Source organism: Sitodiplosis mosellana, unplaced genomic scaffold, assembly GCF_009176505.1.
Source record: "Sitodiplosis mosellana isolate CC-2019 unplaced genomic scaffold, AAFC_SMos_1.0 Smas_scaffold_1, whole genome shotgun sequence".
NCBI classification, from domain to species: Eukaryota; Metazoa; Arthropoda; class Insecta; order Diptera; family Cecidomyiidae; genus Sitodiplosis; species Sitodiplosis mosellana.
In genome coordinates, this window is record NW_022595244.1 from 23,519,339 (window position 1) to 23,542,845 (window position 23,507).

The 23,507-nt window shown below is 36.4% G+C and overlaps 1 protein-coding gene across 2 annotated transcripts in view; it reads right to left on the reverse strand.

Annotated features, from left to right (window-relative positions):
• Positions 1–753: 753 nt before the first annotated feature.
• The window catches only part of LOC129564701 (hemicentin-1-like), a 137,777-nt gene continuing 115,023 nt past the window's right edge, over positions 754–23,507 (reverse strand). The window contains exons 7-9 of one of the 2 annotated variants that reach the window (XM_055438960.1): positions 7,244–7,276; positions 6,709–7,170; positions 754–3,375 (exon numbers count right to left, since the gene is read on the reverse strand). In XM_055438960.1, the coding sequence (XP_055294935.1) occupies positions 6,716–7,170; positions 7,244–7,276 (488 nt within the window). In that variant the 3' untranslated portion in view covers positions 754–3,375; positions 6,709–6,715. Of the gene's footprint in view, positions 3,376–4,767; positions 7,171–7,243; positions 7,277–23,507 lie in introns of those variants that run through there. The other variant, XM_055438895.1, reaches the window with a different exon arrangement.

The following is a 23,507-nucleotide window of genomic DNA, read 5'->3' on the forward strand; positions in this document are numbered from 1 at the left end:
TTAAAGTCGAAATTGGGAGAAATGATGTAAGTCGAGATTAGGGCCATCATTTTTCATTCCCGGTTCTTATGACCCACCCGAATTAGGTTCCAGCCCGAGTTCTACGCACGTTTCACATTAAGCCCCTACGGCCGGAGGCTGGCAGTGTATTTTGTTCGTTCGTTCGTTCGTTCGACATTAAAGGAACGAACGAACAAAAAATATTTTTTTCATCATGTCGAACGAACGAACAAGGGTTCGAAAGTGTTCGACGGCCAACACTATTCACCACGTCCATTTGTCGTGCAAATGTATTTACCCCATTTTCGATTACAAGAATTTCCATCTGAAAATTGTGCTTGAGTTTTATGTACGATTTATTGCTTGTTCCGTGCTGTTTGACTATTTTATTTGGATTCGGTGTATCATCCGGTGTCGGGTGTTTTGCATAACAGTTTTTCATTTACATGTTATCGATGTAAAAGAGTTAAATATTCCCGCCGTTACACATAAATGTAGGTACTTGATGATTTTTGTTTTCACTCAAATGAATTCCATTCGTAGCTTTGATATACTTATTCGCCATCGGCGCAACATAATTCCCAGATTACTCTACTTACCTACATTATCCGGTAATGAAAAAATGCATCGAGGCGATCGATTCCTTCGATGAAAAAAAATCACCTAGTGAATAACATGAAAACTCATTTGTGTTTTTTTTTTTGTTTAATACATATTTTTAAGTTTATTCAATAGATATTGAACGAAATCTGATTAAATGATTTTGTTTTATATTATGTACGGTAATTGTCTGTACTGTTTTTCTCTTCTGTTATACTTCATACTTGGATGAAATGTTGATGCGGTTCTTAAAAATCTAATTTAAAATTTTAATTAATGGGGTTACTAAATACATGTAGTGTTTCATTTTTATTTTTTTTGAAGTTTTTTTTTGGTTTTAAATTCTTCTGTTTGATGTCATTATATGCAGTATATAGAGCATATTATGTAAATGAATGGTTTCGAATTACATTTCACAGTTTCATTTTTTTTCATCATTCATTCATTATGTATTATTATTTAAATGGCATAGAATGAGAGAATGTTGTTGATATTTTATATATTTAGAAAATTTTCATACAATTTTCGTCGCTACTCAATCAATTCTCCATACTGCAAATCGATTCATACCGAATCACATAATATATGTGTGTCTGTTGGTTGTGCTTCGGTATGGTATTTTTTTTCACTCCACAACGACATCATTCAGCAATTTTCCATCTTTTATCTCTGACAGTTTGCTCTTTATTTAAATACATATGCGAAGTAGAGTTCATTTATCTTAATTGTTGACAGAAATGATTGTATAATAATAAAAAAATCATCCGTTTTTATGCCTTTAGTCCATAGATGCATTCGTTTTTCATCTTTCGCTCTCGCTCGCTCGCTCTCTCTCTCTCTCTCTCTCTCGCACTCATTATTGTGATTTTCTTTTATTCGTCTGTTTAATCAATACACACATTTATATCATTATTATTATTATTATCAGGGAGGAAATGTGTTGATTTTTTCCACATAACTTGCTGTTGCTGCCATTGTTTTATTTCTTTCTTTTGTTTATTTCGGCTATTGAATATGGGGGGAGTTAATATTATTGAATCGTATCTCAATTAAAATACACTTTTCATTTACGCTATGTAGTTATTTTTATTCGAAACGTTATTTGTCTATATACGTGTGAATACATAAATGAATGTTGTTTGTATTTGTTTTTGGGTTGAATTTGTTTGTTTGTTGTTGTCGATGTTTGCATAGTTGTTGATTGAATTGAATGTTATCATTGCATAATAACTCATGAAAATCCAATTGAAATTTTGGTAATAAAAAAATGAAACTGAAGTGATTGGAGGGAGTGAAAGAAAAAAAGTGAACAATCATTCATTTACGTCATCCGTACGGCCGTTTGCATGTGTTCCATTGTAACTTGAGCGGCCGTGGGCAAGAAAATCAGAGCTGGACCAATTAGGGATGCCATCCAAATTTTAATCGCTATGCGAACATTCAATTTGCCAGGGAGTTTAACTCCGAGGAAGAGGAATGGTGAGGATGTGAATGAGGAGGAGGATAGCGCTGTGGAGGTTCCTCCTCCTCACATGAGGAGGAAATAAAAATTACCAAAATTGAGGCATATAAATTCATTTTAAACACTTCTATTGATTTTGATCGTAGCTTTTCATCATTGGCATTCGTTCCAAATCAATTAAAATGTTTAAAATAAATTTATATGCCTCAATTTTGGTAATTTTTATTTCCTCCTCATGTGAGGAGGAGGAACCTCCTCAGCGCTCTCCTCCTCCTCCTCATTCACCTCCCCACCATTCCTCCTCCTCGGAGTTACACTCCCTGCAATTTGCACATATTTCCCAGGACATCATTAAAAAAGTTGAGGGAAATACGTACGTACGGAAAATAAAACGTTGGATTTCGTTTCAGTGAACCATTTTATTTTTGGTTGGTAATAATTGAGGCTGAGAGAATGAAAATGGCAATACAGAAATAAACATTCTGAAACGCATCAAGAAAAAAAATTCGCAAAAATGAATCATGAGTTCTGAATATGCAAAAGTGAAACATGAATTTACATGGGCAGCATAGGAGGTTCATGGTTCACTTTTGCGTATTCAGAACTCATGATTCACTTTTGCGAATTTTTTTTTCTTGATGCGCTTCAGAATGTTCATTCCTGTATTGCCATTTTCATTCTCACAGCCTAAATTGTGGATCGCTTAAGTCGAAGATAGTATTTTATTGTGAAAATATTTCGAATTTTTCTCTCTGTTTTGTTTATTGTGTGAACTCCATGAAAAATGATGATTAATACGAATTGGGTTTCAAATCGAAAGTTTTGGCTTTTGTTCGAATTGATGATGCTATTGAAAACTTTGATCTTCTTCGATTCGCAAAACTTTTGTTGCCCTACTTTCACCGCCATCGAATTTGGTTTTGATGCACAAAATATTATCAATATTAATAGAATGTGTTAGAGTTGCTGTTTTGGTTTGTATGTTGCATTGCAGTAGCCATGCAGTTGTCTAAAAACATTTTATTAGAATTCGGAAAAGAAAACAATTTTTGGTTGGTGTGCCACTATCAAAGCCTTACCACAAAATGCCCATCCATTTATAGATGCTTTAAAATGATTGATTTTACCATAAAATCCGTCGATCAATTGAGTACATGTTATTTATTATTTACAATTTAAGACTCTCTCAACCATCTTTCGGCCGAGCCAGTGAGACACAGCTCAGATGGATCGCATTTTAATCCCGACCCCAAACTTCAATCACGTAGTATAAAATCCATGTGATTTGATTTTCATGTGAAACGTTTTTCATTCTATATAACATGGAAATAGAAACATTTTTGAAACATTCAATTAAAAACATATATAACTGAATAGCTCTCTTTGCATGATTACAAGAATGGGCTTTTATATAGATAAATATTCCAGTTTTCTCCCTTAATCTTCATAAACTACATCCCATGAAAAAAAGTACACCTGGTGTACAGCCATGTTTATATGGTGTACACCAGGTGTGAGCCGAGATTTGCGCCCAATCCACACACACCACACACCGTACACCACACATCATACACCATTCAATGCCTATTAGACTAGGCGCAAATTTGGCGCAAATTGGTGTGAGCTGTCACAACGCTTTCAAACAACTTGAATTGCTGCGTTGACGTTGCAACGACAATATTGTTGGAAATTACAAAGCACATTTTTTTTGACACAATCATAATTTAAAAAATAGTTTTGTGTCATTGATTGCGTGTATCATCCATTTGCTTTACAGTATTTTCTACTGCCTTGTTATAGCCCTAGAAATCGTTTAATGAATATCACATTAAATTGCACTTGAATATTGAATATTATAATCCTTATTTACTTGAATCTTTCGGATGTATCCAGACCAGTAAACCGATATAACTACAATATTGAAATTTAATAAAACATAAAATAAAAAGCAATCTGTTGAAATACTGTTCTATTTGTTTCTAAGGCTATAACAAGGCAGTAAAAAATATTGATAAATATATTGACAATGCTATGCATTTGCCAAATCCTGCAAAGCAAATGGATGATACACACAATCAATGGCTTAAGAGGTTTTCTAAATTATGATTTTGAATTGGTCGAAACAAAAAAATGTGAATTGTGATTCCCAACAATATTGTCGTTGCAACGTCAACGTAGCAATTCAAGTTGTTTGAAAGCATTGTGACAGCTCACACCAATTTGCGCCTAGTCTTATAGGCATTTAATGGTGTATGATGTGTGGTGTACGGTGTGTGATGTGATCGGCTCAAACCTGGTGTACACCATATAAACATGGCGCAAACATGGCTGTACACCAGGTGCACTTTTTTTCATGGGATAGATATTAATATAAATGATTTACACCATTTCCTTTAATACAATTTTTATTTGTTGTTTGGTTTGCCGGTTTGCTGTTCAATATTTTGTGCAACGAAATGGTAGAAGCAAAACAAAAAAAAAACAAATACGTGATTTTGACATAGATAAATCGACGTTGTTTGTTCAGCCTTTTTACAATTCCATTGCAACTAATGGCACAGATACAATTTCAGCTCCAGCTATTAATCAAAAAAAAATGTGGCTGGATTCGGTTTTGTTCTGTTTTGTTCGGCAAGGACGCGCACTTGCTCTTTGAATGTTCTGAACACCATTCATCCTTGGATAAACCAAATGATCTTTTACTCTTTTATTTTTATTGTTTGTATGTGTGATGTCGCTTTAATGTATCGAATATTATTTTACTTTTCATATGTTGTGATTGGTTTTAAATGACACAGATAGATAAATTTAAATTGGTATTATTTGGTATTGAGTCATTAAAATCTAAGCTATAAATAAAAACACTTAATAACATATGGATGTGAGTGCAATAGAAGGGAACGTGAATTCCAGTCAATATTAAAATGTGTGTTTGTTTTCTTGTTTCTTCAGTGAAATAACGTCGAGCCGAAATCTAATTTGTGCTAATCGGTATTTATATCAATGAGAAAAATGACTAGAATGACGTTTGGTTTGGCGCCATCTCCAAGGTGGAAGTATTTTGCAATACAAATACGTTCTATTGTTGCTGTCATTGGTTGCTGTCATTGATATTTGGCAGTATATTTATATAGAAGTTTCATAGTTCAGCGTTCAGCGTCAAGATGTCGCTTAAATATAGCATAAACATGTGCTCCATATAAAAACATAGGCAAATTTTTTCATTGTTTATATATACTGATCCAATTTCCGAGTGCGTATCCAATGTCCACTTGAATTTTCGCAATGAAGAACATTAACAATTCCTACTGGTTTCTGTGAAATGTCGAATACATTTCTTTTCCATACAGTGTCCTTATACAAATAGTTTTATCAACGTTACTATAGGAGTTCTTGTAGTTTTTATACACTTAATTGGAAATTCCTTCCATTCACATCTCTCTGCTCTCTCTATGTATATTTATAGGATTTATTTTAAACATCAACATTTTTTTTCGTTTATTTACAGTTCAAATTCAATTTTAGCTGAAAAGCGAAACTCAACATTTTAGCCAATTCCATCAGAATTCTGGGCGTATTTATTTATATTTTGGGCAAATCGCAAGTCGAGTGAAAATGTGGTAAATAACCATGACGGATAATCCTTGATTTTCTGACTTAAGTTAACTACGGTTGGCAATTTTGTTTGCGATAATCACGTTTAGCCAGCCAATGGTTAGTCAAAATGTCCGAAATTAGTTATGTTTCCAAAGCCCTTGATTCGACTTCCAACGAGATAATCGACACAGTGAACATTTTAATTGGATTTATTTTCGTCACTACCAGAAAAAATGCACGCAACAAATTCTGATCGACTTGCCCACAATTTAAATAGTATACAAAAATAAACTAAATAAACTAGTCTATCAACCAATTCATAATATGAAAATGGGTACGACCAACATGGGGCAAATGCATAAAAAAGTTTAACTAGATGTTGTTTTTGTCCAAAGTCGAAAAAAATCTAACAGCCGAAAATATATCGGAAATAAAGGAAGAGAGAAGAAAACTTATGAAATATTTTTCTAATTCTAGGCGGTTTAGTAGTTATTCTGTGGAGCAGGTTTTATTAGACTAGAGTATGTTTGAATGTGAAATTTTCAAGTGATTTCTAATTTATTCGCGAGCCAAGAATAATTCTTGCAAAGTGTCAAATGGTGCACATTTTGTGCGCGAATGCAAATGAGATACCGCTTCGTTCCATTTATCCACATAATACATTCATTTGCACCCAGAGACAGAGAATAGAGAAAATAAAACACACAATGATTTCTATTAAGCTTTCGATGCGCGAATTGAACTTAAGAATTGCTCCGCCCAGCGGCTGATTCATAGTTATTCTTCAGAGCATTTTACGTTCAATTTGCACAAATAAATTTCCAAAAGCGGTGCCAAATTCACTTCTGGTTTGCATTTATCATTTTGTTCTCGGTGTTCTTCTCTCCTCCCGGCGTCGTCGTCGTCATTCCCACCATTTCCATCGTCATAGAATATATATGTATATAGTATTTGAATTGGTTGTTGTTGTTGGTATGTGTTTGTTTGTCTGTTTGTGTACTTTGTCTTCGTTGACCCTTCGTTCAGTTTTCAATTACGTTGTTGCTTACCTTAAAATCAACTATTATTCGTCGCCAACAGCAAATGGATAGACACCGTGCCAATAATGTAATGGAACATCCAGCAGAGTATCGTGTTTGGAAATTGTTTATAAATCGTATGGATAATTATGTGCAATTGACCTGATAATAATTCGTACACATGATGCGCCATTTTTATTGGCAACGATGTGATGCTGTCGCTGTAATCAATGTGTAGCCGGTGTTTTTGCGCAATGGCTGTTGCTGCATCAGTGCTAACTGCTTCATTTAGCCGACGACGCTCCGATGCTGAAACAATGGAACCGGCATCATCAGTGGCCATAGCGTTAATATGTATTTGGCGGTGATCGTCGTTGCCCATGCGAATTGTGTCCGTATTACGATTACGTCCAAAGAATGCACCAAAAATCGACTGAAAAAATAGACTACTTGCACTGCTGTTACCATACTGCATAGCAGCAGGCGTCTCACCTTCGGTTGGAAAAGAGAAAAATGCAAAATAGAGTTTATAATGAATATTATAGAATGTATAACGTCTACTCACCATTGATTACGTGCACCAAAACACTTGCTGCATCTGTTCAGTTTAACCATGTTGTTCGGCATTTATCGTGTTTTTTGTTGTTTTATGTGTATGTGTTGGTCGGGAGCCAGAGCGCGCCATATCGAAAACGTGGTTCATCGACGGAAACAATGGCAACGTCGGCAGCATCGGTGGCAACGGCAATGATAGCACAGTTTTATCGATGGTGAGAGACAATACGCGAGAAAGACAAAATAAGGTGCAAGTTGCGTTTGCCGATGTTAGGTCGCCAGAAAACCATGTAGTTGATATCGAGCCACATTTCCATTCACATTTTACGAGACGTGTAAATTTGTTATTGTTGTTGTTGTCGTTGCCGATGCCGATGTCACATTAAATTAAAGTCGGTGATTCGGTGCGAATTAAGCAATCGAATTATTCCATCCGAAGAGCATAGATTCCCGTACGAAGCGGAACGAGATGCAGTCGAGGAGCCAAGAGCCAGGCACGCGTTCAACATTGCCAATTGCGCGTGTGAATCACCAGACGTGCCCATGTTAAGTGGCGTTACATGAAAAGAAACAGAGAAATAAAGAAAAAAAGCAAACGAAAACAAATTAGAAATGATTGCGTTTCTTTTTCCATGCTACTTGTAACGAATCAAATGCATTTCTTTCAGTAAATTAGTTTTTGCTTGAGGGTGGTGGAAAAAAGAGGGAACAGATAAAATGAGACTGGCGCAAACATTTGGAACGAAGGAAAACGATTCAGATAACATGAAAATTACATTGCTACGTGCACAATTATTAATACGGCATCCATCACAAACTACGAAAAAGGAAGGATTTTTGATAGAAAACATGCAGCAACGAACACTTCTTTCGCCTCCCTCCCTATCCCTATCCTCAGCTACCTTAAACAACGGAAAGTGTTCTCAGCACCGAGAAATTCAAATTGGAAATTCAAATATTAAGTGCCGTCAAAAAGTTTATTACATTATTTTATTCTTTTGTGAACAAGATGAATAACTGCATTCCGTCATGCAAATCAGATTGTTAAATTCAGTCTCCATGACTTCTCAGTATATTTGAATGGGGAGTGACGAAGCAAATAGCTAGTTTCCTCGAAAACTAATTACGCTTGGAAACGTGAAATATTTCAACTTAGCATATATGAACGATGTACGCTTAAAATTTTTGACGACTGCAATAAAAAAATAGTGACAAATTTAATGCGTAAAATGTGATAAAGTAACATGCAAATCGATTTTTTTCTCGCCATGAAAATTCATCTGATTTTGTAGCATATTCATCGGTTCAATCTGAATTTTATTTGACGTTCGTTGCACATTGTTCTCGTGACGCTTATCCCCCCTGAAGGAACACAATGTATTCATATTCATCAGATTGTGCTCGATCTGAATAGTGCTGTTGACAGAGTCACTCGCCAAAAATTAGATTATATGCGAAATAAATACAATTTGTCACAAATTCTCTCTCTCTCTCTCTCTCTCTCTCTCTCTCTCTCTCTGACTTGCTGCACCAATCCATCATAATTTATAAATAAGCTTTTGATATTTCTTCTTGTTGACTGTGTGTGTATGGAAAGGAATGAAATAAAAATGGCGACCAACATTTCAATAATGTTATAAAATTATGAAATGAAATGACCGATTTTCGACCACTTCAGTTTTATTATTTTACTTTATTTGTTGTTGTGTCGAAACCATAAATTGAATCCGTCAGTGGATCGTGTCACAGTCGTCCACCTGCACAAATTAAATTTCCTTCTGCACAATCGTTGTTTTTTTTTTTCTTCTCTCAAAATGTAAAATGGAATAAAATAACGTTGATAGCTCGGAAACTCGAGGAAATTAACCAGATGCAGGCCAAAATGTAAAAAGAGAAAATGAGTGCGAGGCATGTGCAACGGCAACAGCAATAGCAGCAGCGCATTCGCCAGAGTAATGTTCGCATTCACATTAAAGCAAAAATGAATTATAAATTGTGACTAACAAAGCAGAAAATTGAATTTCGGAATACAAAAAAAAACACACACACACCGATGCTTGATTTACTAAAAATAACAAAAGGAAAAAACAGAGCTTCATTTATTTAACTGTACATTCCCGCTCTTTTCTCCTCTCTTTCTACTTTTGACTGACCACACAGTCTTCTACAAACATCACAATTTCTGTTTGTTAGTGTGCGTTCACCTGCGGATGATTTTTTTCCTCTCTGTCTCTCTCTCTCTCTCTCGTTTGGTCGGCATCAACGTCATTATACTTTTATCACCGAAACCATTTAAATGTAGTGGGGCTAATAGCTTTTAAATGGTTTTTAACTATGAAGTTGTGAATAATTTCGATTGAATCGAAACGTTCATCGTACGACAAGAGGGCGGAGCTGCCATCACATGCTGCAAACTATTCAAGCGTGAGCAATTCGCATGTAAAATGGAAATGAGGTATTTTTTTGGTACATTGGTTAATGGGAGAAGGAGAGAGAGAGAGAAAACAAAAAAGCAAATTCCCAAACAACGACGGTGATACAATTTAATCATTTTATGGTACAAAGCTTTGGGGGGATTATGCTCACACATCACTTAGATATAAATATTTTATCAAAAGTCTGGCTTTAAGAAGAATAGAAAGACTTCACTTTGTGTGTGTTGAGCAAAAACGTTGATTAAATCTGTGTTACTTCCGCTTGGCAACCATATCTCTATGTGCGTATTAAAATCAGCGACGATTTTCCTCTCCGTCCCACTAAGTGCCTTGCACTTCATGATCACCATCGCCATTTATCTTTCGAGAAAATACCGAAATTCCATCAAGTCAATCTGAAGCTCCTTCACCTTTCAAAAAATAAAAGAGACAAATTCATGCACAATGGAGCTGCTGTGCATATTTCCCTAGAAAATCCGTTCCTTCATAACCCAAGGCATTTTGCAGCTGGTTGATCTTGCCCGTACTTTTTGCCGTGGTTTTTACTCCTCCAGCATTTGGAAAACTTCAACCGAGATTGGCGCTTCCTTTTCCAATGAAAATTCTGGCAAGAAAAAGCAGCTCGAACGAAATACAAATGCAAATGAAATGCAAAGAATTTCCGTAGCCGAGAAAACAGCGAACGGATTGCTTCAACAAAATTAACATAATGCTGGTTATTTCTGCGTTGCGCTCGCCCAGCCAAGCAAATGTCAGGTGGAAATAAATTGTGGAAAATAATATTTTGCAACATTTGCCATGCTCGATAGCGTAAAAACCACATTTGCTTAATGCATTTTAAACCAGAACAAGAACCATTTCTGGTGAAATAAGAAAAAGAAGATGATGCATGAATATTAAAACTTGACGAAGAAAGAAAGCGAGCGAGCGAGAGGGAGATAGAGGAGCTTCAAAAAACTGCATTCGAAGAAAGCTAAAGCTACATTGAAAGTGGCCGAAATAATAGCTCGATTTAAAGTTGATCAATCCTTCAACACAAACACTTCACATGGGTTTTGTTCCATCACGTATTCAACAACACGTTAAGTTTGCGGAAGTCTCTCTAGCAGTCGAGAGATTCCTAAAATTCTTGCGATTAAATGCAGCCACCAAGAATTTATGTATATATACAAAATATGTAAAAATAAATGTTGATAGTGAATTGTCGGCAAAACCGCACACCGGTACATGGGGTTAAAATTTATGGGCTTTCGCAACTAGCAGCCAAAATTTTGGAACGAGAAAAACCCAGTTGCCCAACGTAAAATATTAGAATACGGGAGCTTGGCACGAAAAAGCGCACCAGATTAGAAGTTTAACACACAGCGCAAAACGGCACAAAATGCCTATACAATGAGCTTGTGCAGTCAACAGCCAGCCAGCCAGCCAGCCAGCCAGCCGACAACCAAGTAACTCTCCGACCGTTTGAAATTTCGGCAGAAGCAAGGCAAGAGTGGCGAGATTACACTGGATTGTATTATTTTGCGGTAAAATGCAAACGAACCGCTTGTACGTCTAGAAAACGAGAAAAAAGTGCTATTTACTCTGTTTCGCAATTGCATTTGGAATTGCAAATGCAAATTGCCGTATTGTAAATGTTTTGAAATAGATGCCATTAAAGTGACTACAACACAATCCAAACCATTTGAGGTATTTTATAAACCCATGAGACAAAATAAGTGGAAAAATTGCGTTTTTTGTAGTTTTTCATTCGGCTAATCCAATTGCACGTGAATAAGAGTAAACCGATGAGAGTAAATGGATGTTGATCTAAAAGAATGTTTTGCCTGAAAATTCCCAGCGGAACTTTGTTGTACCGGTAATGGCATTAGAAGCTACTCGATATTTGAAGCTCTTCTAATTGCACGGTAAGTCTTGTTTGTCGATGTGTATATTGGGCTGACATCGGATTGCATTGCGCTGAAAGGGGTGAAGAGGCTGGGGATAGTTGAGAGCCAATCAAGTCAATTTAAATTCATCGATTAATCATTTGGAAAGAGATTTATTTCCTAGCGAAAAGTAATGTTTATGAAAACTTTCAATCGCCTCGTTACACTAACACACCGTTCGAGTGAACAACACCGTAACAAAAAAAGTGCCTAAGTTGATTATATTTGCGAAAGAAAATCTCTTACGATAGTTTCATGTTAGATGATTTACGAGCTTCGAGCATGAAAAGTTGGAAAAACATAATGCTAAAGCTATTATTTTGCAACGACCTGGCGACTTAAAAAAATTCAATGGAGTTGCATGCACAGAAAGTGATACTTGTCCACCCGCTCGCTCGCCGAATGCACACAACGCCGAAGCGCAGTTCGAGCTGAAAAGTTTTTCAGGTAATCAAAGCACCTCCACTCATAACAAATTTCAATTCAAGCGTAAATAAGTCGCACATCAGAGAACCTAATCATGTTGAGTCATGGTGAAACAGCAAGAAGTGGTCATGTGCCAAACCATCGTTTTCTTTTGGTCATCAATTATAGTCGAATAAATAATTCGAGTTGCAATTTTTGCTTGTCGCCGAGCAATGAGCGTCATGCCTATGCAAGAATCTCATCGGCTTGACGATATAAACAGTAAACACCACACAATTTACGTGAGTGGATGCTATAATTGGACCTAGGGTAAGCGAATGTGACTCGTGCTAACAAATACACACATATTTCGTTTGGCTGGGTGAGCTTGATTTATGGCACAACTAATACTTTGTACAGGCGAACGTCCAAAACATATTAGAAATTTGTGTGCACCTACATCGAAGCTTGTCAATGATCTATGTTTACCTATACGCTATGGCATTATGTGTGTGTGTTCATGTTTTTCTTCGTTCACTCACTTGCATCATATAATATGCTCCCAGATGCTCCCTACACTATTTAGTGCTGTGTCGATTTATCGACAATCTGAAAATATACGACCTCTTCGAAGATTTTTTTCTTTCTCTCGGATTGGTTTTTTACCCTCTGTACAAAATAATGCACAAAGGTATGCTGGGCCAACAACATGTTTCTCGAAGCAAATTCAAATACCTATCCAATTTAAACTCGAAAATATGCAGCATAAAATATGCATTAATGTTCAAAAATTTATAGAAAAATAAGTTGAATTCCGTTTGCCGTAGCCGCCATCGCTGCTGCCGCTGCTATAAAATTCCGTCAGATTCGAAGTTTCGATTTGAAAACTAAGACGTAGTTTCAGAAATCGTTTGGAAAATGTCATTTTGAACAGTTGGCTGCAAAATAAGTTTTCACTCCGGACTTACAGCACGGAAAAAGGACCTAAAAAGAAATGGCTGTTCGATTCGATATGCTGTGCTTTCCATGACGGGACGAGTAGTCAGGTATGCACCTGGTGATAAATGGCATTCTGTACCACTTTTTGCATTATGAATAACGCACGTTCTATTTTCCGCTTCTCCATTTTTTCAATAATATCGCTTTTGTTCAGCTATCTAAGTCAAAATGTCATGTTTGCTAGAGATTTTTTTCTGCCATTCTTTTCCATAATATCATCATATTTGCTATCATTTTATCGCGATTCTCTTGCACAGATTCTCTTGCTTCGATATTCACAGAAGAATTGTTTCTTTTATCTCGTTTTCTGCATCGTATAGCCACATGCTTTGTCACAACGAGACAAAATCTCGGTATTCGCATACAAAATGCAATGCAAGTTTCTCACTACAACCAAATGCCTTTCACTCAAGTCCCTTGTGAAGTGTCTTCATTACATACCCATTCTGGTTTTTTTTGGTGGTTTGTCGACAGAGGCGGTGGCAGCCGAGAAAAAAAGGCTGCAGTTAAGCAGTCTAGTTGCAGCAATGAAACGATTTGTTGTGCAATTTTAGTGAGCGTTTTTCGTCGTTGCTTAATTTTTCCCTCTGGTGATGAAAAAATATGCTTGGCACATTCTTGCAAGCGCTATTTTAGAATGCGAAACTTTTTTTTCCACCTCACTCACTCCATCCTCTCACTCTCATTTTTTCTTCTTCATACAATGTTATTCTATCCTAAAGGTGAAATAAGATCAAGTGTTCCATTTCGTATTTTTTTTTCTATCTGATATTTTCTCACATCAATTCGATATTTGGGCTTTCAATTTGAGATTGAAAGCGTAGGAAATAAACAAGGAAATGCGGCACATTGTATGTGTATGTGTGCGACTCGTGAATCACTTTTGCGAGCGAGAGAAAGGAAAAGGAATGGAAAGCAGCGTCGAAAATAACAATAGTTTTTAACAAAAAAATGTGTTTATGTGTCGATGAAGAGAGAGAGAGAGAAGGGTGAGAAAACTTCCCTGAATCTAAATCAAAAATAGTTCTTCAATGGCATGGCAATCAATTATATAGCGCTCGTTTGATTCCTTTTCATTTCAGGTACACACACACACACAATACAGCGCTTTTGCACTGGCAATGTTGTTTTCACTGCTTTTCATAGCGGTCGAGTTTTTTTCTCTCCTACTCTTGATTCTGTTCACTGGCTCAATATGCACCCGTTTTCGCTCTCATTCCCATTGACCATTCTTAAGGCGTTTGCCAGTGCTAACGGTACAAAGACGAACACTAAATTGCATTTGATGCGTTCATTCTTTCGTATATATACCGCGCGCCTCCTTCATCTTTTGCACATTCCTTTTCCGAAACGATTCGTACTGTTCCTACTTTTTCTGTTTTGTTCTTCGTATTGCTCGTTAAGAAAAACCGAAAGCGCAACCGAAGAATAATGGATGAGATTTCTCGTTGTATTACTTTTGCTTTCTTCATTTTTCCATTTTACGCCTTCGAGATTTCAACACACCAAAAAAAATGAGAGAAAAAACTTTTTAAAGTTTTTTTTGCGTTCTTACTTTCTCTATCCGCTTTCGATCGGATGAATCGAAATGGAAGTCGGTGCAACAGTGCATTTATTCATGTTAAATTTAGAGTTAACGGGAAAAAATTAAGTAAGTGATGTATTGTTATAGGATTTGCTGTATTGTTGTTGCTGTTGGTGTCTTTGCTACCATTCCCGTTTTCATTGATAAAATGAAAGTAAAAACCTTGATGGATCCAAATGGATTTAAAGTTTTTGCGTCGATGCACAAAAGTGTAAATTGAAATAAAGTTGAAATGGATGTACTGTGTGAAAGTAGGAATCTTTGGTTTTGCAGCTGCTTTTTCCGCAATCTCTACGGATCCAATCTTAATTGACGGCTTCTGATCGCAATCTTTTCGGCCTATTGAACACACAAAGCGGATGGTGTACTCGCTTGTGTGTGTGTGTGGAAGAGCGCGAGAAGGAGGAGGAGGCGGAGAAGAGAGAAAATTCTAACCGCAATGTTATGCATTCATAATTTTCCAGATTTTGGCTGTCTGCGCCAAATGTCACATGCTAAATTAACTAATTGGCTCGGTTATTAATCGTCTACGTAAAGGCCCCAAAGCATCTTATCAGCTGCATGGCCCGAAAACATTCGCGAACGTAACCTTTTTTACTATCACAAATACGATTATTATTTTGATTATTGTACATTTGTCTTCGGCGAAAGATTTTTGGTGTGAATCATGCGTGCGTGCATGCGAGCGAATTAGCGTGTTTGTGTGTGCCTGTGAAACTCGGGGGGTCGATGCTCGTTTCGCAAACCGCCACAAATAACAACATAAATTGCGGCAACAAGCAGCAGAGAAGAAAAAAAGTGCCACCAACAATATTTGAAGTTGAACAATTGTTTTATTTGTCACGCACCACCATTTACTTTCGTTTTGTTCGCTTTTGGTTGTTGCAGTGCCTGTTTTTTTTTCTGTTCTGTTCGTCCTCTTGTCAACACACCACGCAGAATATTGGTATTTTGGAACAACGGCAATGAACAACCGGAGCGAACAACATAAACCGTTTTTGTTAATTATGATTGCGGTTAGGGGTATTTTTTTCCGTTGTTCATTTTGTATGCTTATCGTGGCTGTGCCATTTGTGAATTTGATACGCGTTGTGAATGGCACATCGCCTCGTATTACACGCATGATTGTTTGTGTGCCCCGAAATTTAATGCGTATTTGCCTTTATCTGAGCTTGAGCAAATGTTTATCGCTTTGCTCGAATATTGAATGTGTAATGTTTCACATCGTTTTGCAAAAGGTAAATCGTCTGGTTGGGCACAATACATTAATGCACATTGCCTTTCTTTCCCTCCCTATTGACTCGCGCGTGCATTGTGGATACCAAAAGTCGCGAACATACACACACGATAGACGGAACAAAAAGAGATAAAAGTTTACATATTTGGCTGTAATCAGATTTGTCGGCAGAAAACGATTTGAATTGCAAAATCTCGCTTAATTTTATGCCATCAGTTAACAAATGATAAACTCGTTGCTACAATAATTACAATAATAGATATTATTAGCCTCATTTCCAACGAACGAGAGTCGAACGACGTCTTCACCCATTTTCACTCCCACATTTTAATTTGCTGTTACATTAAGGCAAAGCAAAGCAAAGCAAAGCAAATAATTTTATTGAGTTCGCATACGGAAGGCGTGTATGTGTATGCGTTTTCGCTCATCTTACAGAAAATGTCAAATGTGTAACTCTTGGATGAACATTGAATTATTCCTTTGCTCAATGAGCAATGCTCATAACATAAAGAATTTTATTCCGCACGAACTTGCTATTCCGACTCATACATCTCTGTATGTAAGTATATGTATACAACATGATACTAATTTGGATTTCCACTGAACACTTTAATTTGTTGTCAGTCATTAGTCTTTATTCTTCTTAATTATTGCGTCATTTTCCGGTTTTAGTCAACTCAATCGCGAAATCAGCCATGGTAGGCCTATGCCTATGCCAAACCATCTAGATGTGCAAAAGACACAAAAAACCAATGGCAAATAATTCCAATGCCAAAGAATCAAAAGAAAACCACAAATACTGTTGACGATTTTTTTTTTGTCGTCGATGGTTCAGCACATTGCCGGAGGCAATTTAGATTGAGGTGTTCGTAAAAAGGAGGTGGCGAATAATAAATAGAAAAAAGAATTTAGTTATTAAATGATTCAACGGCTCCAACGGCTAATTAGCCTAAAATTGCCAAAAATCGACACAAACTTACAAAAAAGATTATTCTCTTCTTATTGAATCATATTCAACGTATGATTGGTGGTAACTGTAATTCAAGGTAAAAACGAATGCATTCGCCAGACGTAAACCCTTTACGTTGTGGAATTCGTTGTTTGTCGGAATTTGGCAGAAATCCTCTCGAGATGTCTGTAAATGGTACGAGAATTGGCAAACATATTCATGGTAGAAAAAAAATAACGATTTGGTACTTGTCTGTCTCGATCGTCAGCACCGTCATTAGGTATTAAGCGTAGCGCAGGATGACAAGAAAACCACTCCGAATCCTCGCTCAAACGTTGAGCCGAGCGTATTAGAGCACTACGAACCGCAATAAACGAGCAGAATTCACGGGCTTTCCAGATGCTTTTTTGTTCGCTGTCGCCCTTCCGATTTCTTCGTGTGCTTTTTTTTATCACCGGAAAAAGGAAAAAAAACTTTTTATAATTCAAGTTGAGTGACAATTTTTCCATTTGTGCGTTTTACGAGCGGTGTGTGTATGTGTCGCGCGTATACACAGTGTCGTTGTTGCGTTAAATGTGTCCGGAGCGTGCATTTGTTGAAATGTGAAATCGTAAAAAATGAATGAGGAAACTAGACGTGCAGGTAAGTGGCACGCACACATCACCGTCCAATGTGCTGGTGCTGTTGATGGCAACAAAACTGACACACAAAACTCAGCTCTGTCGAGAGCTTTTTGGGCTATATTTATTCAATTCAAAGTTTTTTTTTCTATTCATCCTTTTTCCTCCTCCTCTCTCTCTCTCTCTCTCTCTCTCTCTCTCTCTCTCTCTCTTACGGAGTGCTTACATTTTACATCCGTGAAATTCGAAAACAATCAACGGAACACGGCATAGCGACGGAATGCTTGAGTGATAGAAAATGGGTGTTTAGGCATTATTTTCCATTTTGGAATTTAAATCAACCAAGCCGGCCAATTCAATTAAACATTTTTTTTGTCGTTCATTCTTCTCTTTCGGCCTGAAGAAAAAAAACTCTGATAAAATTTTTGATTTACCATCATCATGGACTGCGGTGCAAAACATCCGAGTGAATTCGTGACACCAAAATAGATTCACTTCGTAGACCTTGCTCCCACTAATAGATATCAATTAGGCTTTTTGTGATTCGATATTTCACCGCGATGGATTGTTACCAGGTGGGATGAGGGAGTAAAGGTATAAAAACCAAGCCACCCAATAATGAATATTCCGAATACATGTAAAGCGGGATGCTCAGTTTTAATTAAAATCGGAATAATTTCATATTCATTGAAAAAGGAAATACGCACCTCAGAACATTTCTGAAGAATGGGCGACCGGTTGAAAAACCAATCAATGACTCCTTGACAAAACGAGTCACAGCAAATTAGAAAGGATCATTTTATTTCATCTTGTTCAATTGTTCATTCGCAGTAACCCAATAACTGTAAGTTACAGTCTGTAACTCGTTGGTATTGAAACCGTTTCGAAAGGGTTAAGCGATAATTTCACAATTTTAATTATGTACATCGGCGCAAACGAAATGCAACACTTTTAATGACATTCAATGCCACAAGAAATGCGTTTGCGTGTCTGTGTTCTCATTTTCATGAGAATTTGATCGGTTACCGTGGCCAACCAACGTTGAGCGATTTAATTAAATATGAAGTCAAAATGGTGTAAAACTTTCGCCAGAAAAAAAGCAACACACACCGCCAACATTCTATCTCTAATTTAATTCGAGTCGCCCTTCATTTATTTTTCCTGTTTCCGAAACGTTTCAAATTTCGTTTTTTTCCCTCTTTTATTGGGTCGTATTCATTAGCTAAAGTGGAGAATAACACATAAATCAACTTAAGCGAGTTGAGCGGCAAAAATTAAAATTTTTTAACACACGTTAAAGTGTAGAACAAAAGCAAAAGTAACAGCAACAACCTAACCTACAATAACAATGATTCAATCTGTCACGTGGGTCTATGCGCCAAATTCATTAGGTGCAGCATGAAACAAGGATCCGCTTAATTTTCGGGGCATTTTTTAGCTGCCTTCACGCGCAAAGGGTGAAAGGCGAGAAGAAGAAGAACAAAAAAATGGTATTTTAGGCAAAGAAAATAAGGAAAACAAATACACACACACATACACCATGGAATTATAAATAAGTTTTCCTTTCGCCTTTTTCCGTTTCTTTGGCCAGCTATTGTTTTTATTCGTCTGTTTCGTTTCGTTCACTTCGTGCCTTCGACTCGCGTTTTTCCTTCTTTCTCTTTTCGTTCCTCTGTTGCTGCAATCAACCTTTTTTTCGAACTGTTGAACAGAATGGCCATAGCGTTCATTTTCTGATTTTTTCTTACATGCGCTGCGCCGTTGTTGGTATTCGTTTGAGTGTCCGCGTGGAAACGATTTTCCATCGTTTCATTTTGCTCATATTTGCTGACCAACATTTCATTTGGGCTAATCAAATAATAATATCTCCATCATAATAAGGCAGATCATTCATCAAAGCTTTTGCACACTTTTTTACGCTCTCTCGCCTCGCCATTCGTTTCGGCCATTTCGCCTCGTTTTCCCCCATATAGTTCAATTTTATGGCGCAACAAACAGTTCAGTTTCAATACATTTTTCTTGTTCTCGTTTGTGAACGTGCTGGCAAAAGCGTTGATTAGAGCTGCTACACTCTGATATATCAGAGATAACGAAGCGTACCGGATAAATGTTCAAATAATTCGCGAGTTGCTAATAAAATACGGCTGTAAAATGAAACGATACAATGCAACTAGAAATGTTGTTGTTGGCATCTTATTAAAATGAACTAGACGACGAAAGAGAAAAATAAGTCGACGAAAAAAACCATCAGGCTGAAACTACAAAAAAAACATAAAACCGTTTTTATGACGTCTTTATTGGAAAGACTGCATTAGAGTGCGTCACAACTGGGAAAGCAGCTGCCTTGTTTATATCGTTAATGGGTAAGACACATATACACATAGTGTAGAGAAGAAAAAAACCGGTGGGAATTTTGATGTAAACTTTTCCCGTCTTATCAAAGAATAAATGCTTTGCAGAGCTTTAGTTTGTTTGCAGGCAACATTCCGGTCGGCTAGTTACATTCACACACTGTTCATCATATTGTGTGCAATTTAATTGCGTTATTGATTTTGCATAGCGAACAGTTGTAGTAAACAGAGCGTAAAATATTTGAAAATAGCGTAAAAACTAATTGCTACATGATGGCAAAAAGAATTATTATTTTACAGACAGTTAAACGAGCATAAACTCATATGTGTATGCGAAAGTACTTTCTCGGAAGGAATTTTATTCACAATGGAAATGAACTAAGAGAAATTCGTTTCAGTGCTGTGCATTCGCTCTTTTTATCAGTTCGCTTGGGATGGAATGGATTCATATACACTTTTATCGGTCAATCCACGGCGTATTTTAGTGGCAGTTCCGGCTCAAATGGGCAGTTCTGAAATCAGAACGGGCAGCTCTGAAAAGCGATTCGGGCAGCTCCGAAATCGAAGGAAATGAAGAAAAAACATAACAAATGCGAACGCAGAGTCTTCAAAGAGCCTGCATCTAAAAAAAACATGGTCGCTTGGAATTTTTTGAAATAAAATGAACCTGTAAACTTTTATATCCATGAATTTGATTGTTCGAAAGCTACAATGCTTCAAAACTTGTATTGGAAATGACAGGTTCATTTTATTTCAAAGATTTCCAAGCGACCCTTCATTACTCTTAAGGCCATATGCTTACAATTGATATTTGTTCAAATCTAGTCGAATCAACTTAAAGCAAGTGTTTTCCGATGAGTGGTTTTGACAGTAATGTCAGTTCTTGTTTGATGTTCATAGACATCACTAGACAACAATGTTTGTGTTTTGATCAAAACGTGTCTTCACACAGTAAACACAATGATTCTAGCAATGTTGAGATTTGACACTTGACTTTGTTTTAGTACCATTTGCTCTAGAAAAAGTTCAAAAGTTCTATAATAAATACATGAAGCTTTGATTTGTGATTTAGTACATTTTGAACTACAAATGGTGCTTGATGAATTTTAGTGCCAAATTTCATATTGCAGTTCTAAAAGTTAGAACCATCGTGTTACTGTGCACCCGAAAATAAAATAAAATTAAAAATTTTGATCAGAAAAAAAAAATAATATTTCGACGAAGAAGAAATAATGAGTTATTAAACACAGTTTATCAAATATGTCAAATATGTTTTAATGGTTGAACATTGGAAAATCTGTCTTGCTATTACTTTGTGCATTAAAAAATCTGTAATTTTGTGATTCTAATAATCAAGGATTTTATTGTTATGTATGCCTAAAGTGGATAAAATTTAGTATGAACAATTTGATGATCGTGAACATCAATATTGGTGATTGGCGTGTTTTAGTTTCTCACCACTGCGGGAGTACTCGGTGCTGTACGCAATTTTTTCGACGCCACGCCCATGGAATAAATCCCCATTCTATTTGTTGCCGACGAATAAACAAAAAATGTTTTTGTTTGTTGTGAATCGTATGCAAAATGAAGTGAGAATTCGAATGGGGCCCCTTTTAGAACTATGAGATGACATCAAAGGTAAGACTTTTGATTTTTTTTAATAAAGGCTTTTAAATGTCACTCAAATTTTATAAATTTCTTTCACCGTACATTTCAGCTAACAAAAATCATTTTTAACTTTTTGATGGTGATGGTTAAGTAGTCAATTCACATTTGATGTTCTCGGCTGATTTAATTAGGCTGTGTCCGAATTAATATTATGTACAATCTCTGAAAAATGTTATAAGTTCATCTTTTCCCATGCAACACTTAAGGATTGTTGTAAACCAGATGTGCATTATTAGGATAGATGAATATGACTTATTGTATGAATATATGCACTGCACACATTTGGAGTTCTATTAATTTTGTTTTTCAAATATTACTTCAAGCCCACGTGGAAATTCTAGTAGAAAATAAAATAATAACAGATTTTGTTGCACATTAAAACGGTCTCGCGTTTAGCATTCACAACTTTCACTGTTTTTAATCTTCAGCATTCCTGTTTAAGACTTGTAATCCAATATTAAAGTGTGAAATTGTTAATATAACCAAAACCAAACTGTTATCATTCGATTTATTCTAAGAATGTGAAAAAATAATAATAAATGCTTCTGTTACACTGCATAACTCGATCCGGCCAAGAAGATGCGAGTTTATTCCAATTTATCACATTGAACAACACAAAAATGAAGAATACAGTGGATTACACATATCATAAACAACGAGATGACATGCACGTGTTTGGCATAAACGAGCAAAAGCTACTATGACATAACCAATTGAATTAATGAAATGACACTGACATTTCATATTCGGGAATAAAAATGTGCGGTATCTTTATTGATTTCCAGCAGAAAGAAAAGTAGAAAAGTGCGTGAATTTGGGAAAATTTATGGTTTTCGGACGAATTTAGGTTTCAGAACGGGGTTTGCACATTTTTGAAATTGGCCATTTTCATAATACACATTTTATTGTGGATGACCAACTCGTCTATCCCAAGGGGAATGAATCAATGAAGCGTTCAAATGGTATTGGAAGCTCCATTTCAAAAAGCGTTGCGTATTCTCAAGCTGATTGGACTTCCTCTTATAAATACGTGTTACTGTGACAACTGCATAGCAGCAGCAAAGTCGATCGTGCACAGCATTTGATTCGCTGATGAGGAATAAAAAAATAGGACAAATATAAAAAATGCTCACACCTGTTAGTAACCACAGTGATCTTGAACTAAATGCACAATCTGATAGATTCGCCAAAGGAATAAAAAATGGATTCAAATAGAAAACTTTACGGTTCGAACTTCACTACGATTTACGGTTACTGATTTTCCCCTCGATTGAAAACTCCCGCAAAATTTGCGCGCATAACATTTATGCGCCTCCACACTAAAAAAAGTGGCAATAATCCTAAAAGCAATTTTACGATTTCGGGTCAAAACGTTATTAAAAGAGTTATCTGAATGTCCGAGAATGAAAACGCAACTTCTATTCACAACACATATAAGTGAAAGTTATGTTACAGTATGAAAAAATTCGATTTTGTTGTTTCATTTCAATAAATTTTTTTATTTTTGTTTCACTTATATGTGTTGTGAATAGAAGTTGCGTTTTCATTCTCGGACATTCATCTAAGTTGTAAGAAAATTGTCATGCATTTTCTTATCGAAGCAACTTGTAGTCAATTACATATTTGTATTCAGTTTGTGTGTGACGAGACCGGGATAAAACTAAAAGTACACATGCATACATTTTCCGGCACATAATCCATTCATGTCGGAATTTACAAAGAGTTATTCATATTCGATGCAAAGCCATTCGTATTCACTAGACTCAAGTGCCCCAGAGTAATTTACATTTTAATGTTGGACCATTCAACAGCGAAGAGGAGAAAAAAATCAACTTTCACATCGTCGTCACACTGAATCGTTGGCTAACAACGACAACGACACCCACCCCGAGCCAGTGTGAAGAGCAATGGAACAGCGAGTCTGAATCCCGATCTTAGATCAAAGGACGTATGCATGAAATACTAAAAAGCAAACGACATGCAATTTAAATAAAATATCTCTATATGCTGGAATTCATTCTTGCGATCACATACACACATAGTTTATGGGCTTGAGCATGCTACACAACACAAAAAGAAGAAGAAGAAGAAGAACCG